Source organism: Camelus dromedarius, unplaced genomic scaffold (assembly GCF_036321535.1).
Source record: "Camelus dromedarius isolate mCamDro1 unplaced genomic scaffold, mCamDro1.pat HAP1_SCAFFOLD_121, whole genome shotgun sequence".
Taxonomy (NCBI): domain Eukaryota; kingdom Metazoa; phylum Chordata; class Mammalia; order Artiodactyla; family Camelidae; genus Camelus; species Camelus dromedarius.
In genome coordinates this window covers 144,328-170,243 of record NW_026989801.1, presented here as the reverse complement: position 1 = coordinate 170,243, position 25,916 = coordinate 144,328, and the positions used below count along the sequence as shown (strand labels likewise).

At 38.2% G+C, this 25,916-nt stretch overlaps 2 protein-coding genes and 1 long non-coding RNA gene across 3 annotated transcripts; 1 reads left to right on the top strand and 2 right to left on the bottom strand.

The window, feature by feature from the left end:
- The first annotated feature begins 831 nt into the window (after nucleotides 1–831).
- Nucleotides 832–14,484, top strand: LOC135320785 (uncharacterized). Its single transcript, XR_010380117.1, has 2 exons — nucleotides 832–1,278; nucleotides 13,822–14,484. It is a non-coding gene; the product is annotated as an uncharacterized LOC135320785 (long non-coding RNA).
- LOC135320784 (N-acetylated-alpha-linked acidic dipeptidase 2-like) lies at nucleotides 2,776–21,631 on the bottom strand. The gene is made up of 12 exons (XM_064483866.1): nucleotides 21,611–21,631; nucleotides 21,210–21,325; nucleotides 21,023–21,104; nucleotides 20,330–20,368; nucleotides 19,661–19,726; nucleotides 18,800–18,863; nucleotides 17,370–17,437; nucleotides 15,199–15,403; nucleotides 13,807–13,914; nucleotides 11,830–11,944; nucleotides 11,381–11,443; nucleotides 2,776–9,151 (listed from the first exon to the last, which is right to left on the bottom strand). The coding sequence occupies exons 4-8, from the start codon at nucleotides 20,336–20,338 to the stop codon at nucleotides 15,356–15,358; spliced, it is 255 nt and encodes an 84-aa protein (XP_064339936.1). The 5' UTR covers nucleotides 20,339–20,368; nucleotides 21,023–21,104; nucleotides 21,210–21,325; nucleotides 21,611–21,631; the 3' UTR covers nucleotides 2,776–9,151; nucleotides 11,381–11,443; nucleotides 11,830–11,944; nucleotides 13,807–13,914; nucleotides 15,199–15,355.
- On the bottom strand, nucleotides 21,374–25,108 carry LOC135320778 (serine/arginine repetitive matrix protein 2-like). Its single transcript, XM_064483864.1, has 3 exons — nucleotides 25,081–25,108; nucleotides 23,176–24,992; nucleotides 21,374–21,686 (listed from the first exon to the last, which is right to left on the bottom strand). The coding sequence occupies exons 1-3, from the start codon at nucleotides 25,106–25,108 to the stop codon at nucleotides 21,678–21,680; spliced, it is 1,854 nt and encodes a 617-aa protein (XP_064339934.1). The 3' UTR covers nucleotides 21,374–21,677.
- Nucleotides 25,109–25,916: the final 808 nt, after the last annotated feature.

Sequence of the window (25,916 nt, the reverse complement as noted above, 5' to 3'; positions counted from 1 at the left end):
GTGCTGGGACAGGCAGTCACCTGTCACATTGCTCATGCATGGCCTGCTGGGAGTAGTGAAGGCCTGATAGGAGCACAGGAACACTGTGGTGAAGGTGATGTTTCTACCTAGGACAGCTGGTACCGGGAACTCTAGCTGATTCTTCATTGTGCCTACTTTGAGTGTCAGCATGTTGCAGCCTCATGTAGTGGAAGGGCTGCCTCCTTTCCACACCGGTGCACAAGGAAGAGCATGTACACACTGGCATCACCATAGACCACCGGCAGGATCAGGATCTGGAGCTCAGAGCAGAAACTGCCAACACCAGGAACTGGTGCAAGAGGAGGACCTGAGTGCCCCCTGAAACATTTCTAGTTTTAAAAACATACTTAATTAGGGGGAAGTGATAAACAGTTGATCCCTTCAAAATATTCGGTTATCCAAGGAACAACAGCAACTCAGCATTGTAAGAGGATTAACTCGGTCATCAATAACCATCACTATAGGTATGAGAAAACAGTGTTAGGAGTTACAAAATGGTCTCAAGATCATGCAGGTCAGAACTGAGAACCGTCCAAAGCATGTGCTGCATGATAGTCTCTCTAAGCTACCTGAGGCTTGGTCTGCTCCTGACACAGGGCAGATGGTCTGAGAAAACCACACTCCTCAGGGGACCCCAGGGAGTTGACAGAGTTGAGTTTGGGTTCCTGATCATCTTCTAAGTTTGGAATTTTGAGATTCTTCTGCACCTGTCCTTCCTCCAGAACAGAATCTGATTCAGGCGGGATTCCAAGGACTGAGGCATGTGTCAGGCAAGAGAGCAGGCATGGCTGGATGAGAGCATCGCCAGTGCCATCAACAAAGAGGCCAGGGCACTGAGATTTCCAGTGATTTAGCATCCTGGCTGGGAGGGGTCATGTGTTCTACAGTGAGTTCTGAGTATACTGCACTGCCCTCGAGGACCTGCAGGGGGCGCGCGAAGCCAGCGTGTCTTAGGTGGCGGTGCGCATGGGCAGTTCGCATCAGCAGCCAGCGTCTTCCCTGGGGGCGGAGCTTGTTTTCCTCAGGACTGAGCGGGCGGCGCCATGGAGGCTCCAGGACAGCGCTGCCTGCGTGTCCGCGGGAGGAGGACGCTCCCCGCCCGCTGTCTGAAGTTACGCCGGTTTCCCACGGCCTGAGCCCGCTTCCTGCCGGGGTGTGTGTGGACCTGACCGAGCTGGGGCCCCGGCCGGCTGGGCAGGAGGGGACGGGTGCGCTGGCGGGCCCGCTTCGACTATTCTCCTTGCCCGCCGGGAGCGGGTGAGTGTCCGCGTCCATCCGGGCCGCTGGAGTGTCCGTGCCCCTGGTCCTCACTGCCCGGGCCCCCGCTCCCCCGTGTGATCGGGGGTGTGTACACTAAGGGTCAGGAGCCGGGATGCGGGTGTGAGTGTCCGCGCCCCTGGTCCTCACCGCCCGGGTCCCCCTTCCCCCGTGTGATTGGAGGTGTGTACACCGCGCGGGTCAGGAGCGGGGACGCAGGTGTAATGTGAAAGGGGCTGAGAAAGTACTGAAAGAGTTAAAGAGAAGTGTGTAAAATCACATTATGTTAATTTTTATATTTTAAGTGTGTCAAAGTCAGAGTTTATCATGCTTTTACTTTCTTGTCTTTAAAGGCATGCAGTCATTTATTTTATACTTAAAATATGCTTCTCATCTTATCTCGTTTTCAAGTCAAAATACTGCCATGGTTGACATTTTCTCATAATATAGTGACAATCTTCAACATGTGTGAATATAAACTCATTGAAAAAATCTTGCAGCATTCCATGGTGAGTAGTCTTGTTAAAAATAATATCCGGGACGTTACTAAATTATTACAAAAATATAAATTTTTTTGAATCACTTTTAGAAGTTCCACACACACTGGTATTTTTAAAACACCAACCAGTGCATAGTGCTTAAGACCATTTAAGATGAAATATATTCAAACCTAAAACTTTAGAATACTCAAAAGGCAGGATAATGGCTGCTTTTTCATTGCAAATACATTTTTTCTTCATAAGTGCAAAATACGAAAGTATTCAGCTAAATTTTGTATATCTTTATTCAAAAAGTGAAATTAGAATATAATCTCCTTATTTTTTATATTAAGGCTATTTCCCATAAAAATTGGTATTTTTATCTGTAGGATCTTAATTGTCCATTCATTTGTTTTTTCTTTTGGTTTCTTTAACAGAGAGTGCATTCTTGTGTCTTTTTAGAGTTTTTAATTCTGCTAACTTATTCCAAGAGACTTTCTGACACTGATAGTAAATAAGGGGAGAGCCCTTATAGTAACTGTGCATCTTTTCATGTAGTCAGGATTTTTTTTTTTTGGATAACATTTTTTTTACAATTTCCACTTGGTTCACAATATTATCCCATTATGAAAACTCAATGAAAAATTGTAATCTGTTTACACCAAGACACTTATGTCAGCACAGTGTGCTTGCTGATATGATTTTACATTAAATTATAATATAATTATTTTATTTGATTTACATATATACTAATACACATTTTATATATGTACACACATATATGAATATCTACTAAATGCCATTAATTTGCATGGGGTGGTAGCTGATAACTTGTGATCTTTCTGACCATTGGCTATTATGTGTGTCTAACGTACTTCTTAGAACAGATACTAGAAAATCACACCTCTCATTATACAGTATTTTAAAGGTTATATTTTATTTTATTTATTTATTTTTAAACATTTTTTATTGAGTAATAGTCATTTTACAATGTTATGACAAATTCCAGTGTAGAGCACAATTTTTCAGTTATACATGAACGTACATATATTCATTGTCACTTTTTTTTTTGCTGTGAGTTACCACAAGATCTTGCATATATTTAAGATTCCACACATGAGTGATCTCATATGGTATTCCTCTTTCTCTTTCTGTTCTGCTCCACCTAGAATAACATTCTCCAGGAGCATCCATGTCTCTGCAAATGGCGTTATGTTGTCAGTTTTTGTGGCTGAATAGTATCCCATCATATAAATATCCCACATCTTTATCCAGTCATCTGTTGATGGACATTTTAGGCTGTTTCCATGTCTTAGCTGTTGTAAACAGTGTAGAGAAATCAGCTGAAAACCTTATGGGGGTTCCCTTGTAACTCACTCTGTTTTTCTCTTGCTTCCTTTAGGATCATTTCTTTATCCTTGACTTTGGCTATCTTGATTAGGATGTGCCTTGGTGTGGGTCTGTTTGGGTTCTTCCTGTTTGGGACACTCTGACCCTCCTGTGCTTGGATATGATTCCTTCTTTAGGTTTGGGAAGTTTTCAGTCATGAGTCCTTCCCATACCTTTTCAATCCCCTTTGTTCTTTTTCCCCTTCTGGAACTCCTATTATGCATAGATTGGCACAATTTATATTACCCCATAGGTCCCATATATTGTTTTCATTGTTTTTTATTTGTTTTTCTCTCAGCTGTTCTGATTGGGTGCTTCCTGTTGTCCTGTCTTCTAGATCACATATTTGTTCTTCTGTATTTTCTAGTCTGCTTTGCACAGCCTTTAGGTCAGCTCTCATCTCAGCCAATGAGTTTACTAATTCTACTTGGTTCTTCTCTATAGTTTCTATTTCATTTTTGACATATTTTATATCCCTAAACCCTATTTCTTTTAGTTCCTTCAGTACTTTGATCACTCTTTTTTGAAATCTTGATCTAGTAGGCCATCAATGTCTATTTCCTTGATCATGCTTTCAGGGGATTTCTCTTGATCTTTTAATTGGGAGTGGTTTCTCTGCTTATTCAAATTGCTCATATCTCTCTGGCACCGTGGCTTAAGGAGTATCAGTTACCTACTTAACCTGGAGATGGTGTGCCCTTAATGATTTGATCGAGAGGTCTTTGTGTCTTCGTCCTGCTTCGTGAACTCAGCTTGCTGTTTCATAGGCCTTCTGTTGGCGCCCTCATCTGTGCTGCTCTCAGTGGCTGTTGGCTAGCAGATTGTGCCCCCTCCTAACACTAGGTCAGGAGCTGAGCTCTTACCCAGTGGGCGGGCAGGTCACTCCCCCTCCTGATGCCACAGTCAGATGCTGTGCTCAGGGGGAGGCAGGTGGGCAGATCACACCCCATCCCAGCACCGTGGTCAGGTGCTGTACCCTCTCCTGGTGCTGGTCACTCCGCTGCTCTGTGCAGCTGCCTGCTCTGCCTCGGGTAGGCGGTCTGTAGGTGGGCTCGGGGAAGACCGCGGAACAGCCCCGCCTACGCTCTGTGCCAAATCTGAGCTCCTTGTTTCTCTTGGCAGCACAAGTTCTCTGAGGTGTCAGGGTAGAAAGATCCTCCCTGCCTCAGGCTATAAACAAGTCTCAGTCCTGCCTAGGAGGTTGTGGAGCCCCCACGTGCAGATTCAGGCCTCAGCCCCGCCCCCGCCCGGGCACTATGCACAGGAGGAGATGGTAGCTGTGGCTGAGCCCTGCCTCTCTTCTTGCGGGATGTGCCAGTAATGGCACAGGTCTGAGGAGACAAAGGCTAAAGCACCCCTCCCCCCAGGGCACATGCCTGTTTACAGTTTTGTTTACCTTCTGAGTTAAAATTTACCTGACAATGAGATGTATAAATTAGGCTTTTGAGGTTCATCCTTGTATCAGTAGTTGATTCTTTTTTATTGTTGAATAGTATTCCATTATTTGAATATACTATCATTTGTTTTATCCATCCTCCTACTAATAAATACTTAGGCTTTGGATATCTTTTTTTGCAAGCAAACATTTTTTAAAAAAATGCAAATATAATATACATGCTTAAATGTGAACACATCTTAAGTATGCAGCTCAGTGATTTTTCACAAAGTAAACACATCTATGTAACCTTCATCCAGTCAAGAAACAGAACATTGCTGTTCCACTTTGGGTTTCTTCCCAGATACTACGGCACCCCTTTGATGGACTCACCATCCTAAATTCAGCCACCATGGGTTGGCTTTTTTGCTTTTGAAATTTTTGGTCCCATACTTTCCTCTCAAAATTATGTAAGATTCATCCACTAGTGTTTTCTGTAAACTAGTATATTTATTTTTATTGCTTTAAAGTATACAACTTGTATGCATGTGCCACCACTTATGGTCATGTATTGTTGAAAAGTGTTTGGGTCATTTTCTATTTGGGGGTATAACAAATAGTGATTATGAGAATTTTCTGGATGTCCTTTGGTGCTCAGATGTAGAAGTTTCTGAAGGGTACACACATGGGTTACCCTTGGTAATAGGGTGTGTGTGTGTGTGTGTGTACACATATACACACACACATATACATATATAACTTTCATTCAAAAAGCCTATTTCCAAAGTATTTGTAAGAATTTATATTCCCACTGGCCATGTGTAAGAGTCCCCATTGCTTGTTGCCCTCACCAATGCTTCGTATCACTTAACAACTAACTATTCTAGTGGATGCCTAATGGTGTTCCAAGTGTGGGTTTAGTACGTATTTCCATTATTACTAAAGAGGTCAGCCCCTTTTCATAGCTTATGTGGATTTTTTTGTGTGTGTGAGAAGCACCTGTTCAATTTTTTTGCACATTTTAATATTAAGGTTCTGCCTTTTTCTCCACTGGTTTTTGTTCTTTATATGCCCTAGATACAAGTCTTTTGTTGGATATAGGTATAGCAAATATATTTTCCCACCGTGTGGCTTAGCTTTTCACTTTCTTAATGGTATCTCTTGATAAAAATAATTCTTAATTTTACTGAAGTCCAACTTAAAACTCTTCTTTTATGTTTAGTGCTGTGTCCTGTTTAAGAACTCTTTGCCACTTCAAAGTCATTAAAATATCTCCTACACTATTTTCTAGATGCTTTATTTTGGTGGGGGATTAGGTTATTTATTTTAATGGAGGTACTGGGAGTTGAACCCAAGACCTTATGCATGCTAAGCACACATTCCACCGGAGCTTTACCCTCCCCCAGATGCTTTGCTTTATGTTTCAAATTTATTAGATTTATAATCTATCTGAAATTACTGTTCATGTATGGTACAGGGTTTAATTCAATACTGTTCCATTGGTCTATATGTCTAACTTTAGGTAGTTAACACATAGACTTAATATTGTTTTATAATAAGTCCTTTAACATTGTTCTTTAATATCATCTTGGCTATTGGCCCTTCACGCTTCTCTATGTATTTAGAATCAGCTTGTCAAGTTCTACAAAAAAACAGTAACAACAATTAACTTTTGGGGATTTTGATGTGCACATATAAATCTTTGAATCAGTTGAAGGGGAACTGACATCTTTAAAATGTTGAGCCCTCCAATCCATAAATTTGGATTATCTCCCCTATACTTATTTTTATCACTGCTGTAACAAATTATCACAAATTTTGCAGCTTAAAGCAACACAAACTTATTGTTTTATGGTTCTGTAGGTCGTCAGGAACATGTATCACTTGGCTAAAAATCAAGATGTCAGCAGCACTATGCCCTTCTGTAGGTCAAAGGAAGAATGTATTTCCTTGTCTTTTTCAGCTTCTAGAGTTCACCCACACTTCTTTACCCATGGCCCTTCCTCTATCTTCAAAGCTAACAGCTTTACAGCTTTCTAATCCCTCTTCCAAAGTCATATCTTTCTGACCACAGCTGGGAAAGATTTTCAATTTTTAAGGACTCCTGTTGTTAGACTAGGCCCATGTAGATAATCCAGGCTAATCTCCCTGTCTCAGAGTCCTTAACCTGATACATCTGCAAAATCCCCTTTGCCATGTAAAATAACATATTCACAGATTTCAGGATTAGAGCATGGATATAGGTAGGGGTCAGTGTGGTGCACTATTCTGTTTATCAAACTGTTTAACATTTGACGCTTTCTGACTAACGTACAAGATAGAAGACCCTGATCATGTTTAGAATGCTTCCTCTGCAAAATATTGGGCACTGAGTTTATTTGAAAGGACTGAAAATAATATTACCACAGGAATGGTTTCCTAATTCTACTGACATTTACTTACTTTATACTTAAATACCCAAAATGGTCAGCCAGGAGTGGAATCTTGGCAAATAAAATAAAAGTATAATTCAAGCTTTTATCACTGAATTTACTAGCTAATTCTATTTTAGAAACAGACAGAAAATAAAACAATTTAGAGTAAGTCTGCTTACTTATATATTAAGTGAACATAAAGTTTTAAAAGCATGTCTGAATATGGGATAAAGTGAGCATCATAAAATGTAATGTTAATATTTAGTACCTGCAAATCAAACTCCCAATTTATAAACAAGTTCATACTGTATAGCACAGGGAACTATATCCAATACTGTTTTGTAGTAACTTATGGTGAAAAAGAGTATGAAAATGAATATATGTATGTTCATGTATGAATGAAGCATTGTGCTGTACACCAGAAATTGACACAACAGTGTAAACTGACTACATATATATATATATTTGAAAGGACTATATATACCAAGAAAAAAATTAGATTGATAACCAACAAAAAATCTGTCAGTAATATAATGCTAGAGACACTGAGACACAAAAGAAAATCTCAGGCATACATCTGTTTATAGAGTCATAGAAAAAATAGTGCCTATGCAAGTCCCTGATAAGCATGAGAAAATAGGAAAGGCAATATAAAAGTTCAAAGTGCTTTGCTATGTAAGAGCTGCAAGATGACTCAGACACAAACTTAAGTGGTCAAAATGTTTATATAATTAATGATAACTTAAAGTAATTGAGGACATCATTTTAAATGAGATTAAATAGCTGCACCATTTTCATATTACTAAGCAAGTCATTTCTGTTTACAGTAGGTTTATATTATTTTTATATGTATTTATGTTTTATAAAGACATCAACTTAGATCCTGGCTGATAACTGACAGTAGAGCAACTGATTGATTTAAATGGGTATCAAAGGCTTATCAGATTTCATATGCTTTAAATATACATTAGTTATTAGCTGTCAGGAAGAGTTCAATTTTCATTTATTCTAACATAGCTGTGTCACAGGCAGGTTACTCTGTATTTACAATGGAGGATCATGATAGATATAAAGATATCAAGTCTTATTGATCTTCATAGGGGTGCTTTTATAAGAAAAGGAGAATAAAATAAGAAAAATCTAAAATACTACTTTTTTTATAGTGTTCTAACAGTTTTATCTTTATTTTTATTTTTTTACTGAGTTATAGTCCGTTTACAATGTTGTGTCAATTTCCGGTGTACAGCACAATTTTTCAGTCCTTTATGAATACACGTATATTTGTTTTCATATTTTTTCACCATGAGCTACTACAAAATCTTGAATATATTTCCCTGTGCTATACAGTATAAACTTGTTTATCTATTCTATATATACTGTCAGTATTTACAAATCTTGAACTTCCAGTCTGTCCCTACTCACACCCTGTAAAATACTATTAAGTCAACATATATTTATGAAGAACTATGAAAAATGGGAAACTATAAGTTGTTTCTTTAAATTGGAGCAAAGAGAACTACTTTAACTGGGAAAATAGTTAAAATCTGGCAAGTTTTATGATTTCATGTTCACCCCTGACAGCTTTTCTTTCCTCCTTTCTCCTTCAATCTTTTTTGGGCCTTCTAAAGAATTAAATTAAAAAAAAGAAAAAAAAGAAAGAAAGAAAGAAAAAAAAGAAAATTAAGAAACAGCTTTGCATCTAAAATAACCTCCTAACTGGAAAGATTGTATACTTTGTGAAAAATTTACAGCTGCCAACTTATGCTCTATGTCTCTGTCCACACTGCGTTACTTGTTAGGAAGGGTCTTAAAAAAAAAAAAAAAAGTAAAGAAAAATAGCAAATTATAATGGCTTTTACATTTTAAATTCTTTTCTATGTGTTTATAATCTGCTCTATCATGAGTTATTAAGATAAACATTATCAGCTATACTCTACTTTCCTATCATGCACATTGTGACTCTGAGAAGCACTCACGCTCTAACTTACCATCTGCAGGTGGTGTACAGGTTAATGCAGTTCTTTTGACAATATATGGTTTGTAGTCTAGTTGTCTAACTACTACATAATGGAAAAGATGTAGAACTACTGGTACCACTGCCCTCGGTCTCTGTCATTTACCTTAAACATACCTGGAAAAGTAGATTCAAAAACTCATTGGCAAGAACATTTTTCACACTCCAGATCTGATATTCTTCTAGAGTTAAGATGGCCATTCTGAAAGAGAAACAATATTTAAGAACATCTTAAATCTTCATTTTCTTATATTATTTGAATAAAATCTGTTTTATTAAACTTGCAATGGTCATTTGCCTGAAAGAAAACTAATGATTTAATGTAGATGCTATGTGTTCATCTAAAAGTAGGCCAGCAAAAATAAGTTCAAAAGTAACCAAACTCTGAAGTAGTGAGTCATAACGTGGGCAATTTATCACCAAAAATCTTCCTCCAGTAAGACCTGGGAAATAACTCACAGTATCTTCTGGTTCAAGGTGAAGTTTACTAACAGAACCCACAAAAGGTTCTGGGTAGAGAAAAAGGATTATTTACTAACTTTGAAAGCATTTTTCCAAACTCTCTGGATTATGCCCTTTGACCCTAACAATTTTCTAAGATCTTCTTTAAAACATCTGGCATTATTAGACTTCTTAAGAGATTTAAAAGAACTAAATATATATAATAAATGAGTATCTATATTAACATTTCCTCAAAATAAAATTTAACATTACTTTCACAAGTTGAGTAAAGCAGTATTTTTTTTTTTTTGGTGTCAAATTGTACCAAAAATTACATTTATATACAGTAGACAATATTTCTTGGGAGGCAAAAATATAACCAAATGCCTCTTACTTCATGTTTTGAACAATCACCTTAACAATCCTAGATGAATAATAATGTTCTTAGCTTTTATTACTTAATTATATTTTTATTATTTAATGATTTATTATTTAATGATACTTAATATTATTTATTATTAATGATATTCATGTATTCATTCAATATATAATACCATTCATTATAAGAAAAGATTTTAAAGCACTGTGATGGTACTTATTGGCTTTCATGATGCAACTTCCATTAAAGTATATTAATACCAATGTAATGGTACAAAATAATGGGTAATATTGTCACAGTCTAGTCACCAGTGAATATGGGTAATAGGTTTGGTTGAAAGGTCCAAATTCTATTCTAAATTTTTACCATTTCATTATTATGGTTACACGGAGATGGAGCAGCTAAATGATCTTTTTTTTTAATGTTCAAAAGTACAGTCATAAGAAGAAACTCGGTCTTACACAAAAATAGACAGCAATGATAACCTCCATACTTATCAAACACCCAGAAAAAAGGCGATGGAAATTGTATCTCTACATAAGGTATTTCCTAAAAGAAACTTTCCTATGTTTCTGTTTTCATATATACCAAATAGAAATGGCTACCTTAGTTTTGGGCAGAAAAGTAAATGAAGATGGTTATCTGAATTGCCAAACAAAGATCAAGCCCTGAAAAATTCATTTCTATTATTTATTTCTATTGAGTGTCAGTTAATAAGACTATGATGATTTCTTCTGGATTTGTGATTAAAAAAAATGTTACTTATTTTTCTAAGCCTGTATAAGACCACTATGGTCTACATCCTACCATCTGCTACTTGGTACATGTCAACATTTGAATAGAAAGGGTCAAATTAACTCATATGTGTCTCACATATATGGATTATCTTCAGTTTCACAGGGATACATAGACATTAAGGCAAACCTATTATAATATCTTTAATAAATGTTGTGAAACTAAAAAAATTCAAGGCTTTATTCTTTGTAAAGTACATGCTCGTTTCTGTTATTATACAATTATTCTGGCTGCTATTAAAGAACTTAGGACAGACCCTCACCAATATTATTGAAAAAAAATTTTTTTTAAACAATATACACCACCCAGATTGAGATAAAAAATAATTTCCATCATCCCAGATATCCTATGGTCCTTCCCAGTTAAATCACCCATCTCCAAAATCACTATTGTAACACTTATTAACATTAGTTCTGTCTCTGTTCTAGAACTTCATATAAATTGAATTGTACAATGTGTTCTTTTATTCTGTGGCTTCTTTTGCTCAATATAAGTTTTGTCTTACCATAATGTATTAAAATGGGAGAAGTAAAGATTATAAACTACAAATGGCAAGGGCTGTCTCTACTTAATTTTTATAAAATGCCTAGCTTATAAAATATAATGTTTTTATGTAAATAACACTTAATGGAGTTGTTTAAAGGTGGAATGGGCTTTCCTTAGGGACAACTTGGAGGTATTGTAACGACAGGTCCAAATAAGCATTTAGCAGGGATGATGTAGAAGAGATTCAAGTATGTATATATAAGGTATGTACACCAATTCAGAATATAATGTATTTTTAGAAAAGAATAAATTAGTCTCTGCTAGACTCACCTTTGTGGTATCATGAGCATTCTATGTGTCTTCTACAATGTTGGATACATCCACGTGTAATTCCTTTAAAACCAGAAACCCAAATCAGTAGTTAGGAAGGAGAAGGTATCATTTTTATTAGCCAGTAGCTGAAGTATAAAGTATTTTCGGTCAAGGTTTTTCTTTTTTTTTTTTTTAATTACAGAAATAGATTGCTTGTTTACCTTAAAAATTTATGACAATTTTCCAGTGGTTTCATTTTTTTTTTACATAATACATTCAGTTTATTAAATTTTCTAAGGCAAATTCTCTTCCCAATTTTGCATCTTTGGCTATGAATATTTTGAGTAGCATAATATAGAACCTAGAAGTAGTAAGAAATCTTTTTCTCAACCTCCTTTAAAAAATTCTTCACTCTATGTTCCTGTTGGAAGTTTACATGCAAGAAGATGTATGCAATCAGACTTTACCAGGATATCATCGGTGCATTTGTCCTTCCAGACCTCTAAATGTGCAACCACGTGTCTCTCAGTTCAACCCTAGAAAGAACTCTGTCACCGTCAACATCAAATACCTTGAAGCAAACTAAAGAAAAGAAACTCTTATGGAGGGAAATTACTTTCATATTCTGAAGTATAATACATTTTATTACAAGCTGCCCTAGTAAAATTACTTAGTTCCTCAAACAACTACATTCTGGATTAAGTTCTTATTTGGAGGACACTGTGTCCTTAAAGTCCTTTGAACTTGTAGGAATTCCTGTACACTTCACAAGTCTCTCTCCTTATATCATTAGCCAGCTTAGAGAACTCTATCCTTCACCTAAATCTAAAGTTAAATTTCTTGCAAACTGAAAAAGGGCCAAGTTACTATACAATATCTCACAGATTTTGAGAAGGTAATTCAAGCTTTTAAATTAATTTCTAATATTTAAAACTGATCACTTCAGAGTTGATTCTTACAATGCTGAAAATATTCCATCTACATTAAGAATCAACAAAAAGCTGGTACAGTAAGCCCCCTGTATCCATTGGTTCTGCATTCACAGGTATAAACAATAGATCAAAAATATATATATATATATATATAAAATATATATATATATAACTTTCCCAGAAAGTTCTCAAAAGCAAAACTTGAATTTGCTATGCACTGACAACTATTTACATATCATTTACATTGTATTTACAAATAATTACATTATATTAGGTATTACAAGTAACCTAGAGATGATTTAAAGTATACAGGATGATGTTCATAGGTTATATGCAAATACTATGCCATTTTACATAAGGACTTAAGCATCCATGGATTTGGTATCTGAGGGGGTCTCAGAACCAATCCTCAGCAGATGAGAGATGACTGTATAAAGATTTTGCCTCTCCAATGTAATTAATGTGCACCCAATATTTTTGCCTAAGAACAATTTCAAATCTTCAATGAAGTTTATATACAACAAGCTAAAAATCCAAAATATCAGCACTTTGCTAATTAACATCAATATCAGCAAAGTTGCTAGTTAGTCTAGTTGGTTAACTTCCACTAGTCCACTGGCAAAAAATAAATTAAAAAAAATTTAAGACAATAATTAACCTCAATTGAGAAAAAAAGACTTCAGCCTCTTTAATACCAGAACTTTAATGTGAACAAATAATCTATCACAAAGCCAGGTTAGAGTAATGGTATACTATCAGGGAAGATAAAAGAAATCTAAAGTTTTAAGATTAAATAATTATCTACTTCACACACCCGTGTAACAATTATGCTATTAAATTGAGTGCATCACAGTACAACATTACTAAAGAATATTGAACTATTAAGTATCATACCCAAAATATGCAGTATTTGTGAAGCTGTATTTTACAAAGATGCAGAGATAATGACCCTAGTGAATATATAAGAATTAGGTCCCAATTAAATGTAAACTGCTGCATTTTCCTAACCAAATATGTTTAAGATTTATTAATGTAATATGCTTATAAATTATGCTATAATATTTTAGCTAGGTTTAAAAGATAAATTTAGTATTTAATAAAATTGTTTTATCATAAATTTAATTTTGCTAATAAAATATCAATATACACAGTGCTAGAAAATAAGTTGCAATTCAAGTTAAGCAAGACAAATTTTCTATATAGACTACCAGAAAATATTTTCTATATGCTTAACATTTTCAAACACATCATGAATGATGTAGTTCATTTATCATGAATTGTACATTCATCTGGAAAATCAACCATTATTAATAACAAAGATCTTAAATTACTCCACAGTAAAAAAGAACAGATGATTGAACTTTACACTGACCTCAGTAAAACCTCAGCAAGAGATTGCTATTTGCCAAAGGGATGAAAATTCAAGCTTTAATCAGATGATTTTTTACATGAATGGATGCTAATTTTTTTCTCTGTATAGCTTCCAAATTTTGTGATGTTTAACACACTTACATTTCTGTCTTTCAGCCAGAGGTCCTCTGCAACAAGCTGATAACCCACAGGATATCTCCTTAAAATCTATGTGGCTGTCATGATTTTCACCAAAAGCGTTAAATAAACCTGTAAAATAGGAACACAGAATAAATCACAGCCAACAAACTTCCTGTTAATAATGACATGCTTATGAAAGGAGGCATGACTCGCATAAACTGACTTAGTTTTTAAAAGTTATCAGTAGTTTCCACTGTCTTAGGAAGTTTTTTTTTCCCCCCCTGGCATAATTATAACCAAAATTTAACTTCCTAGAAGAAAATACTATCATTCAGTGTTTGGTTTTGTCTGCCTACCTGTCTCTATCTTATATTAATTCCAAAAGTCTAAAGTGATTGTAGAATGTAAAAAATAAAAGTATATTTTAAAAATGTAACTGGAAAAAAGTCAGAGACCACAATTATCCTAATTTGGAAAGACTAAGAAGAAAAAGGAAAAAAGAAGAAGAAAAGTTGAACTCTATCAAAGATATACTGTGTTGTTATTAACAAGCTTCATACAGCTCCTTCATGAAGCAAAGAAAACTAACACACTATATTATAAGAGAAAGAAATTCTGTAGTGCAGTCTTCATTGTACCACTTAATCTGTATACATAAATATATTAAATTTCAGAAATAAAGGGCAATTTATAATCTAATCCTGTGGATTTTAAACTTTTCATAAAAAATAAATGGAATCATTTTGTTTTCAAATGAAATGATTTCTCAATCTCTAATTCTAAAAAGGTAAAAACATAACTGCACTGCTGAAGTGGAAGCCCTGTCTGTTCTAGCTCCCCTAACAAATATTTCTAAAACACACTAGAAACCTGAAGAATACAGACTATTTCAAGAATCTAATTCTGTGCCCTCAAAGAGCAGAAAATTGAAGCTAAGAAGTAGTTAAATGACTTGCTAAAAGTAAGAAATTTTTTTTAAAAAGGTCTGAATCAGAAGCAGAACCCAAGCTTTCAGATTTCAAATACAGTTTTTGTGATTATCAGCCACAACTACTCCTTGTAAACCTCATTTAATATATATATATATATATATATATAGTAGTGAAAAGTTTAGAGCTAAGTGGGGATCTTAGAGATGGTCTAGTCCAGTGGTTTCTTAATTTTTTAAGGGTGGGGGAAGGATACAGCAGTGGAACCTTCTTCTATATAAAAGAAATACAATAGACACTACTCAGCTGAGGAAGAGGTGAGGTCACGTGTGGAAGCTAGAGCTTTGCCTATTCAGTGTCCACCACCCTGACCTTGCACCAGATGCTGAGGCACCGCACTGGAGCACAGTTTCATAATGATTGTCTTGGTCAAACTGATTTTATATATGAGAATATTCAGGTGCAGAAAGGTAAACCGACTTACACAAGGCTCCAAAGGTGGAACAAGGCTCACGTGTTTACCAAAGAACATTTGTAGAAAATAGAAGGATTCCCATCTTCACTCAGAGATGGACAAATTGGTGGTGAAGCCAATGGGCCAAATGTCTCTAAATCAAATCATCCAGTTCGGGATTGAGCCCTCAGCAACCAACAGCATTTCTCCAGATGAATGATGTCTGATTCCTCCACTGACAATCAAATCAAAAAAGATTATAAAATCTCACTCTTCTCTTCTGGACAATTAATTAGTTCATCCTGATAATGTAACTTCTAAAGATACATTTTAATTTCCCAGTTAAACTGTTAAAAAACTACCTAAAACAAAAACTCTGAAAGACAAATATATTGTATATAAAGTGGCATGAAAATTAAATTCAAATTAACATAAAAGAGGCTTTAAAATGGGAAAAAAACTTGCAATTTCCCATTAAGCAGGCTGTTTAATTCCAACATGTAAAATAATAAACTAAAATATTTATTTTTTGCTTCCCACACTTTTATCTGTATTCACTTTGGTGATTTTAATCTCTATCTTGGATTTGAAAATTCTTGATCATAGTCTCTCCTGGCTACACAGGTAACACACTAATAGCAGAATCTCTGTTTGATTTATCCTGTCATTATGGTAACCACTTACACATTTAATACTTATTAAATAAATGTACAAAGGGGATAGACCTAAGCTTCTCCTTCTTGGTCCTAAAATTCTTACTACCCCTCCTATAAAGGCAGGAGCCTCCTCTGTAGGACAGAGTGTAAGTGTATCTCCTGAGAAGGATTCCCCAACAAGGGCTGTCTTTACAGCGTGCTTTTAGATAAGATGTTTTTATGGGACATTTCAATAAAAGGATCAAGGACCTAAGCTTCCCAGTATGGTGGGAGTTGTGATGGGCATGGGAGGATGCGCACTTGGGAGGATGAGATGTTAAAGACACTAACAGTGAAAAGGACAGGGCAAGATGAAGGGCGATTGGGAAACAGGACCACAGAGATGTGACATCTACTTCCCACTGTCATCTAAGTGATACCTACTTGAAAGAAATATTTTTACAGTTAAATTCTATAATGGGGGTTATTTAAATGAAGCACACATATACTCAATGAGTAGATCACATAATTTTTAGAGATTCAGAGTGCATTAGCATTTTCAGAGTACTTTTTACATCAATAACTAGTATTTATAAATTCCTGTGCGCTAAATAATTATGTGGAATTATTTCCATTTTGCTTTTAGACTTACTACAGCTTAACCTATTCAATGCACTGATACAGAGTAATTTTTCTAATGAATAAAAATGATAATATACAACCTTGTTAAAGATTCTTTAATTTCTCCATCACCAAATTTATGAACACTTAGGCCTATGTGTCAGGCCCCATTTCTTGCCAGCTTTTTCACCAACACCTTACATTTAGGTTATATTGCATTACCCAGAGGTCGGGAAATGTTCTTTCACACATCCATGTCTTTATTAGGTCCTGTGTCCTCTGAGGAGAAACCTTCTCCCCACTTTCACATCCTTCCATTTTACAGCCTAACCACTAATCCTTCTGTAAACACCTTCTAATGCTTTCCAACCTCACCAGCTACCCCAGGGTTTTAACTTCTCTCCTCCACAACTGTCCTCCACTGTATATAGTATCCAATATTCAAGTGAAGTATGAGTCCTCATTTACAGGTCTGTGGCCTCTCTAGATTATAAAGTATTTGGATTCAGAAACCTTGTGCTTTTATCACTGTAGCTGCTAGAATTCATTTCATAGGACCTGATACGTAGTAACCACACAATAAATACTTGCTGAATGAATGAATGAATGAATGAATGAATAGCCAAGGCAATCTTCACAGCCAAGGCTTCCCCATCCCAGCTCAGTATTCTTTCTGTTATATCAAAGAGACTCTGCCCCATGAAACAATAGACCCTGCACATTTTAACAAATGTATACAATTATTAGGAACTATTATTAGAACAGAGACTAGCACTACTGTTCTCATAGTTATGTCACATAAGTAGTGTATTAAAGCTCATTCTGATTTGTTATTTATACAAATCAGCTATGTCTGTCACCAGTTTAAATATTAGTAATTTAGAAAACAAAAGTTATTGATTTATCCACTCATCAAAAAACATTATGACAGATCTACTTACATACCTCTTTTGTCAGTTTATATACCAACTGGAAAAGAAGGGGTGTACAGTCAACTCTGAGAGTATAATTGCCTGCAAAATAAATAAGAGAGTATTTTAATACCTCCAAATGGACTTCAAACCTGTATTTAATTCTAACTTTATTTTCTAATTATAAACAAGATATAACAGATTTCAAATTGAAGGCATCATTCCTGGAGAATTAAAAATAGGGTGGACCCTACAGATTATCATATTCAGTGAAGTATGTCAGACAGAGAAAGGCAAATATCAAATTATATCACTTATATGTGGAATGTAAACAAACAAAAAAATGATACAAATGAACTTATTTACAAACCAGAAATACATTCACGACATAGAAAAGAAACTATGGTTACCCAAGGGGAAAGGGGGAAGGGAAGAGAGATGTTAGGAGTTCAGGACTAACATATATACACTATTATATATGAAACAGATAAACAACAAGGACCTACTGTATAGCACAGGGAATTATATTCAGTATCTTATAATAACCTATAATGGAAAAGAATCTAAAAACAATGTATATGTATATGTATATGTATATGTATATGTATATGTATATGTATACGTATATGTATATAACTGTGTAACTTCGCTGTACACCTGAAACATATTACAAATCAAATGTACTTCAGTAAAAACAAATAAATAAAATTTTAGAATAGATAGATAGGTAGGTAGATAAATAGACAGACAGACAGTCTGGCTAAAACTAAAACACAAGGTGGAAATAACTCTTCAGGAGCCAGAGAGGCTGCAGCACACACTCAGAATAGGAGACTGCAGAGGCAGACTCTGCTGCTAAGGCCGCAGCTCCTGCAGTAACAGTAAGGGCCATTGCTCATTATGGCAGCAGTACCTAGGGGTCTTTGGCAAAGGAAGTGGTAAGGCCATAATGTTCACGTTTTTATTCATTCATTCAATTCAATATCAAGACGTTAGACTAGAGCGTGTCAGTAACTAACAAGTATCCTGTGACACTTACCTAGAAATGACCATAACACGATGAAAGCCTACAGATGCACATGCCACATGTCAGGGTCAAAAGGAAGTCTGTAGTGGGTGCTTATTTCAGAGTTGTTCCAATACATACAGGAACTATTTCTGTATGAAATACTTTAGCCCAACTTTTAAAAATAGCTCCACAGGAAGAATGTCAAAAGTACTAAAGTTTTAAGTAGTAATCTAACATAGGCCAATGGTAAATATACTAAAGAAATTAGGATCAATAGCTTAGTTATGAATCATATTGATTCATTTGAATCATAATAATGTTCTCTCTGGTAAAATGGAGAAATGGAAGTATTATTGAGGCATCTCATAGAAAGAGGATAATCCTAGTTTATGAGTTGGAGTTGACAGACTTAAATACTGGTATACTATTTAATGACAATCTGAAATAAAATTTACCTTCTGTGTATGAGTCTGCATTGATATATGCAACCTCTCTCTCCTGGAGTGTTTTCACATTCTCCTGTAGTTGAAGCAAAGCAGTCACTTAACTCACGGCATTTACAATTGTGGAAATACAAGCAAAACAAATTAATTCATTAAAAGAGTGGTTTGCAGATACCATTATAAATCAAATGCCTATGCCTTTGACCATAATTTTAAGAAAATGCCATTAACTGGTTGATAATACTAATGCAATTAAAACAAGAAAGAAAAATATTAGTGATGCTGTAGCCACTGTTCATAGCAACAGCAGGGAGACCCAGAGGAAAACTGTCCCTGATCCCCTGCACCATAATATGAAGGGGTAAGGCTCGGAGATGCTCAGCCTCACCCTGGATCTACTGGAAGAGAACTGCTCAAAGTAAGGCCTGGAAATCTGTATTTTTAAAAGGTGTCCCTGGCAATCCTTACAGACATTAAAGTATGAGACCCCTTGACGTTGGGGATTCAAGTAACTTTACCATATTAAAAGTGAGGAAGTTGGAAATTTGATTTATCAAGAATTTTTTGAAAGAGAAGATATTGATGAAAAAGAAAAAGGAGGGGAGGATAGAGAAAAAACTAGAGGGAGAGAAGAGTGGCTATTAGGACAAAGACAAGACATTTCTCTCTCACACATACATGCACACACGCACACACATTCTAGAAAAATACAGCAGAAGAAGACTAATGCCATCATACACATGGGAATATGCGGAGAGAGCTCTTTTCTTCTCTCTGTTTCTCTCTCTCTCTCTAGCTTGCTACCTTATAAGAGCAGTTACAGTAAAAACATTTAAAGCTGTGACTGGTCATCCCACAAATGAGAATTCTCACCTCTGCACTTGGCCACATGGGATAGATGGCAGCTGATTCTGCTGCAGAGTTTCCATTATGACAGAGCTACAGTAGAAATAAAAAAGATTCCTTAACTATATGTAAAGGTAAATGTGCTGCTGAATATGGTCAAGAAGCTAGTAGAAAATGGGAAACAATATTCAAATTGTCTTTTAATTCAAATGAATTTAAATTAATGCAAGGCATATTATCTTGTATCTTAGATTTATTTTATCTGTATTCTAAGCTGCTTAAATTATAGAAAGACACATGTATTTCTATATACATGTATTCACAAGAAATTACATATTTCTAAAAGTAAGTGACCTTAATGAATAAGATCTGATTCATGTAAATAAATGTATTATGAAATGCATGTTCATAACACCAACATAATAATAAGACTTTGCAATATACATGGAATCAAATATGATACAAGTAACTGTGATTTTATTCCCATACTTATTTGATTCATATTATTATTTTAAAGTATGCGGAAATGAGTCAGAAGGAAAGCATTTTAAAAACCAGACACAATGATAAGAAAGATATGATATTCTTTAAACCAATTCTATAAAATTTGGACTCATAAATGATGAACAAAACAGAGGATAGTCACAGGAAAGTGCTTTTTGGTGCACCTGCCTTTAAAAAAATACACAAGCCTACCTTGAACATGTAAGAACTTAGAGTTACTGGACAGAGAGCCTAAGGGAAGAAGATGAAAGAAGGGGGCCTATGAGAGACACTTTAAAATAAAGCATTAAGAGCCAGTGACAAATGAAAATTAAATCATAATTGAATTAAAAATAAATCCTTGAAATTTTAGAGTAATTCAATTTACAAAATCAATGTATTATACTTCCCAATCAGGCACTTTTGTAAATGGTAAAATATACGTATGGTTACAATTTAGTATGGAATCCATAAAGGAGAGACTATAATCAGAGTATAGTCATCTTAAAAGAGCATGTTGTTTTCCTAGATAGAAGAAATCCAAGGAAACTGTAAAAACTTGAAAATTAATGCCAAGGATCTATATCAGATTTTCAATAAGCTAATTCACTTGTCAGAAGCAGCTTCCTAGGTTTGACTATTTTCTGAGCTTACAGATTTTACTTATCACAAAACAAATATAAACAGAAACTAAAATATTTTAAAAATAATGAAAAAATTGGTTTGTACTTAGTAATTAAGAGGTTGTTTTGTTTTGCCAAACTGATGTAAAAGCAAAAACAAACTCTATTTCTTAAATTTTTTTGAGTATTTATCCAAATTAAAACAATATCAGGTAATGGAACACATCTGTGATTACCCTGAGTTACATGTTGACCAAGAAGATACATTTTCTGTCTTAGTTACCTCAGCCCATTTGTGGAACCCAGAAGTCCGATTTTTTCTTCATCCCAGCCGGCAAAAATGGTAGTTCTTCTCGGTCTCCAGCCTGTAATCATTGTTAACATACATGGTTAGGTACATCTGCCTAAAAACAAAGGAAAATTCACTCAAGTCACTTTCTGTCATCACTTGCCAAGGAAACATTATTTACCTCTACTAATCAGTTTTCCAAAATTCTGGACAACTTCTTATAAATCAGCAGTTCCACTGGTTAGGTCAATACCTCCAAATACCCAGAAGTCCTGATGATCTCCCAGAATAACACACCTGTTTGGAAAGGAAGGCATTCAAAAGAATGACAACTTAGAATGTATTACAAAGAGCATTAATTTATGTTTTTAAATTAAACTTCCTCCTGCTTGAGTTTCCACCATAGAAAACCATCAAGGTAGTGTCTCCTTTTAGAATTTACCTTTTTTTCCCCACATTTAATTATATCACATCAACCAGGAAAAAAATATTAAGAGTTGATTAAAATTTATCTTCTCTTATTCCTGTAATCTTTGTAAAAACAAAATGTTTTAAGACATTTTAAAAAATTCACCAACTCACCAAGTTTCACAGATCCTCAGGTAGTTCTGATTACATCGTAAATGCTTGTGATTTTCTTGATGTTATTTTAACCTTCCTAGAATTTCACAAAGGGAACAAATTACTTCACATACAGCATTATGTCTAACAGGTTCCTTTCAATGTTTTGTTATAATTCTCAGAAGTACAGAAAACTGTTTAATAGGATGATAAATTCCCATATGCCCACCACCTAAATTCAATCATCATTAATACTGTTGAACTATTTGCAAGCGAGTTGCGCAAATCATGACAGTTCTCTCCTATGTATTTAAGAATGCACCTTATGGTGAAGTTAAAAAAAAAAAATCAGTATTTTATATTTTTCATCCCTCATAGCTCTATTGTTGGTATTTATTTAAACTTCAAAATTATTATTCAACGTGAAAAAGAATCTTGTTCTTAGCAATTTTTTTTAAAAAAAAATGTGTATTTGTCCATTTAGAGCTCAAATCAATTAAGGGATATAAGCCCCAGGTGCTTTTTTTGATATTTTGACCAGGGAAAATTTCTGTTTCTGACTTTTCTCTTAAACTGTTACTGAAGCTACATGCTCTGTTTTCCTTGTGTCTGTATGTGTCTGTTTATAAATCACATTTGTCATTGTGTGTCTCTAGCAGGTATTAATACATGAGATAATAAAGTCTCCTATGTTAAAGGAACTCCATTCTAGTTGAGTTAAATATAGACTTTTTAAAAAAAATTCTTATAAAATAAAACTGAACTTCTAATATCTTAAGAGTTCTGAAATTTTAAAACAAGCTTCTTACAGAACTTATAAAATACTTGCAGAATCCAAATTCACATTGCTAAGGCAAATCATTAACCAACAAGGCTCATTTAACCATTTTAGTTTAATAAAAACAGCTATCTCCTCTCTGATCCATCAGTGTGAAGTTTTCCTTTCCCTCTACATTTCAAGCCAGTCAAACTAAAGTTCTGATCATGCCATGCTGTTTCCCAACCCTGCACAAGCTGTCCTCTGCAGCTGGCGTTTACTGCCTGTCTTGATTCCTTGGAAATCTTACTGTTTGTGTAAAATTAAGCTCAATGAGCACCTGTTCCGTGGTCATGCCTCCTTAACACCAGTGCTGTCCGGGGTTAGTAACAGTAACGACTATGATGGTAAGCGCACGGGTCCATGTAGCAGTTAAGCGTTCACCACTGTGACCATCTAACCCACCCCCACAGAAGTGACCGGTGAACTTCGCTCCTTTCCCCCTTCTCTCCTACTCCTTCCCTTAAGTTAACCTAGGGTTTTGCATGCATAGTGTTTTGACAGTTATCTGAAACACTGTTTTAAACCGTCAGTTGAAAAGGGAAGACAAACTGTTACACCTGGCCCGGAGGAGGAGAGGGGTGGGAGTGGCCCAGAAGAAGCCGAACGGGACGCGCGGCCTCGGATCACAACACAGCCCCGTTCCTTCCCGAGTTTCGCACCCGGGAAAGCAGAGGCCTGGGGCCCGGACCACCTCGGGGCCATCAGGGGAGGCCGAGGGAGGGACGGAGACCCGCGCAGGGCTGGGGAGTGGCCCGCAGGGACTCACCGTCTGTGCAGCGGCTCCTGACCCACGGCTGGGCGGGCGGCGGTGGCGGTTGAGGGTGCGGTGCCGGCTGAGGCGGCGGTACCGGCTGAGGGGGCTGAGGCGGCGCCGGTACCGGCTGAGAGGGCTGAGGCGGCGGCGGTACCGGCTGAGAGGGCTGAGGCAGCGGCGGTACCTGCAGAGGCTGCGGCGGCTGCGGTACCGGCTGAGGCGGCGGTACCGGCTGAGGGGGCTGAGGCGGCGGCGGTACCGGCTGAAGGGGCTGAGGCGGCGGTACCGGCTGAGAGGGCTGCGGCGGCGGCGGTACCGGCTGAGGCGGCGTCGGCTGCGGTGCCGGCTGAGGGGGCTGCGGGGGCTGCGGTACCGGCTGAGGCGGCGGCGGCTGAGACGGCTGAGGTGGCGGCGGCTGCGGTGCCGGCTGAAGGGGCTGAGGCGGCGGCGGTACCGGCTGAGGCGGCTGCGGTGCCGGCTGAGGGGGCTGCGGCGGCTGCGGTACCGGCTGAGGTGGCGGTACCGGCTGAGAGGGCTGAGGCTGCGGCGGCTGCGGTACCGGCTGAGGCGGCGGTACCGGCTGAGGGGGCTGAGGCGGCGGCGGTACCGGCTGAAGGGGCTGAGGCGGCGGTACCGGCTGAGAGGGCTGCGGCGGCGGCGGTACCGGCTGAGGCGGCGTCGGCTGCGGTGCCGGCTGAGGAGGCTGCGGCGGCTGCGGTACCGGCTGAGGCGGCGGCGGTACCGGCTGAGGCGGCGGCGGCGGCGGCTGAGACGGCTGAGGCGGCGGCGGTACCGGCTGAGAGGGCTGAGGCGGCTGCGGTACCGGCTGAGGCGGCGGTACCGGCTGAGAGGGCTGAGGCGGCGGCGGTACCGGCTGAGGGGGCTGAGGCGGCGGCGGTACCGGCTGAAGGGGCTGAGGCGGCGGTACCGGCTGAGAGGGCTGCGGCGGCGGCGGTACCGGCTGAGGCGGCGACGGCTGCGGTGCCGGCTGAGGGGGCTGGGCGGGCGGCGGTGGCGGTTGAGGCCGCGGTGCCGGCTGCGGGGCCTGAGGCGGCGGCGGCGGCGGTACCGGCTGAGGCGGCGTCGGCTGCGGTGCCGGCTGAGGGGGCTGGGCGGGCGGCTGTGGCGGTTGAGGCCGCGGGTCCGGCTGAGAGGGCTGAGGCGGCGGCGGTTGCGGTGCCGGCTGAGACAGCGGCGGCGGCGGTGGCGGCCGCTGGAAGGACTTGAGGGACTCGAAGGCCTTCGCCAGCTTTTCCAGGGTCGCCATGGCGGCCTCCCGCCCCGCGGGGTCAGCCCCCGGAGTCGCCGGGCCGACCGGCGGCTCTGGTCAGCAGCGGTGGCAGTGAACGGGGCTCGGTGCTGCCAGCAGGTGCGGACCCCAAGCGCGCGGCCATCTTGGAGCCGTCCCGACAGCCCCCGCGGCCCTGCGTCCTGCCACGCTCCGCCGGTGGGGCGGGGCCGGGCCGCGGGATTGACAGCCGGAGGCAGCGGCCTCCGCCAATGGCTGCCGCGCCCGCCCCTTGGGCCCAAAGAGCCGACAGGGCTGCTGGAGTCACTGCGTTCTTCCCGGCGAGGGGCGAGGGGTACTGCACGGAGATCGGGAGGGCGGTTCGGGGGCGGGGTTGCGTGGCACGGCGAGGACGGTGGGGAGGGCGGGGTGACTTGTGATTGAGGGTCTCTCTCGGCGAGGGGCGTCCCCGGACGACGCCTAGCTGGTGGCAGGGAGGCGGGGCAGTGGGCTGGGAGCCCGAGACCCCCGCGGGGCGCTTGCCCACCCCGCGGCGCGGGCGGAGGGCCGGCTGGCCGGACAGCCTGCTGTAATATGCTGACTGTTATATATTTGGCCTTACCCTTGTTAGTTGCCTCAAATCACTCCTTGTTCACCTTCATGATCATTACCATAGATATACTTCTTACAATCCTCGTACTTACTATGTTCCCTCATGCTACAGGGCCATACACATGCTATTCTCACTCTCAGAAATAATCTTTTACACATCAATGCCCTACTCCCCTCAAGAGATTTGCCTATCTAATTCCAATCACTCTCAGTGCTCAGCTAATTTGTGAATTCATAAAGCCCATTACATTAACATAATTTCTTAACACCATGTCATTCTCCTTTATCACATTATTAAAGTATGCTTTATAATAACATAAAAACTCTTCCATGCATGAAGGTAGATATTAAACAATTAAGTTCACAGTATAAAGTTGTAAGTACATATACTGTATATTATGAAAAATGTTAAGGAATAACATACTATCGTTAAATTCATTCACAATTTTTCATAGAAATATGGAAATATTTATTCCAAGTTGGATCATCACTATATGTGTGTGTGTATATATGTATATATCTTTCATCCTTCATTCACAATATAAGTTCTGATAAAATATTGCCAACAATTAACTTTTATACCCCAAATTACCAATAAAGGAATAGGAAAGAAGGGAGAAAAGAAGAAAGGAAAGAAGGAAATTGAGGGGTTTTAGAAGTCTTGAGATTGAGACATATTAGATAAAGACTCAGATCTGTACATTTATGTATGATAATTATTTTCCTGAAATTATATAAAAACATAAAGAAAACTGAAAGCTAAATATAAAATTATTTACAACCCAAATTTGAGGTTAATTTATATCTTCAATTGATATGCATTTTTTAAATTTAATATTACACTGTTCCATTGCTATAATATAATCAAATTCATAAACAGAAAACTATATATGTTATATACATCCTCTCACCA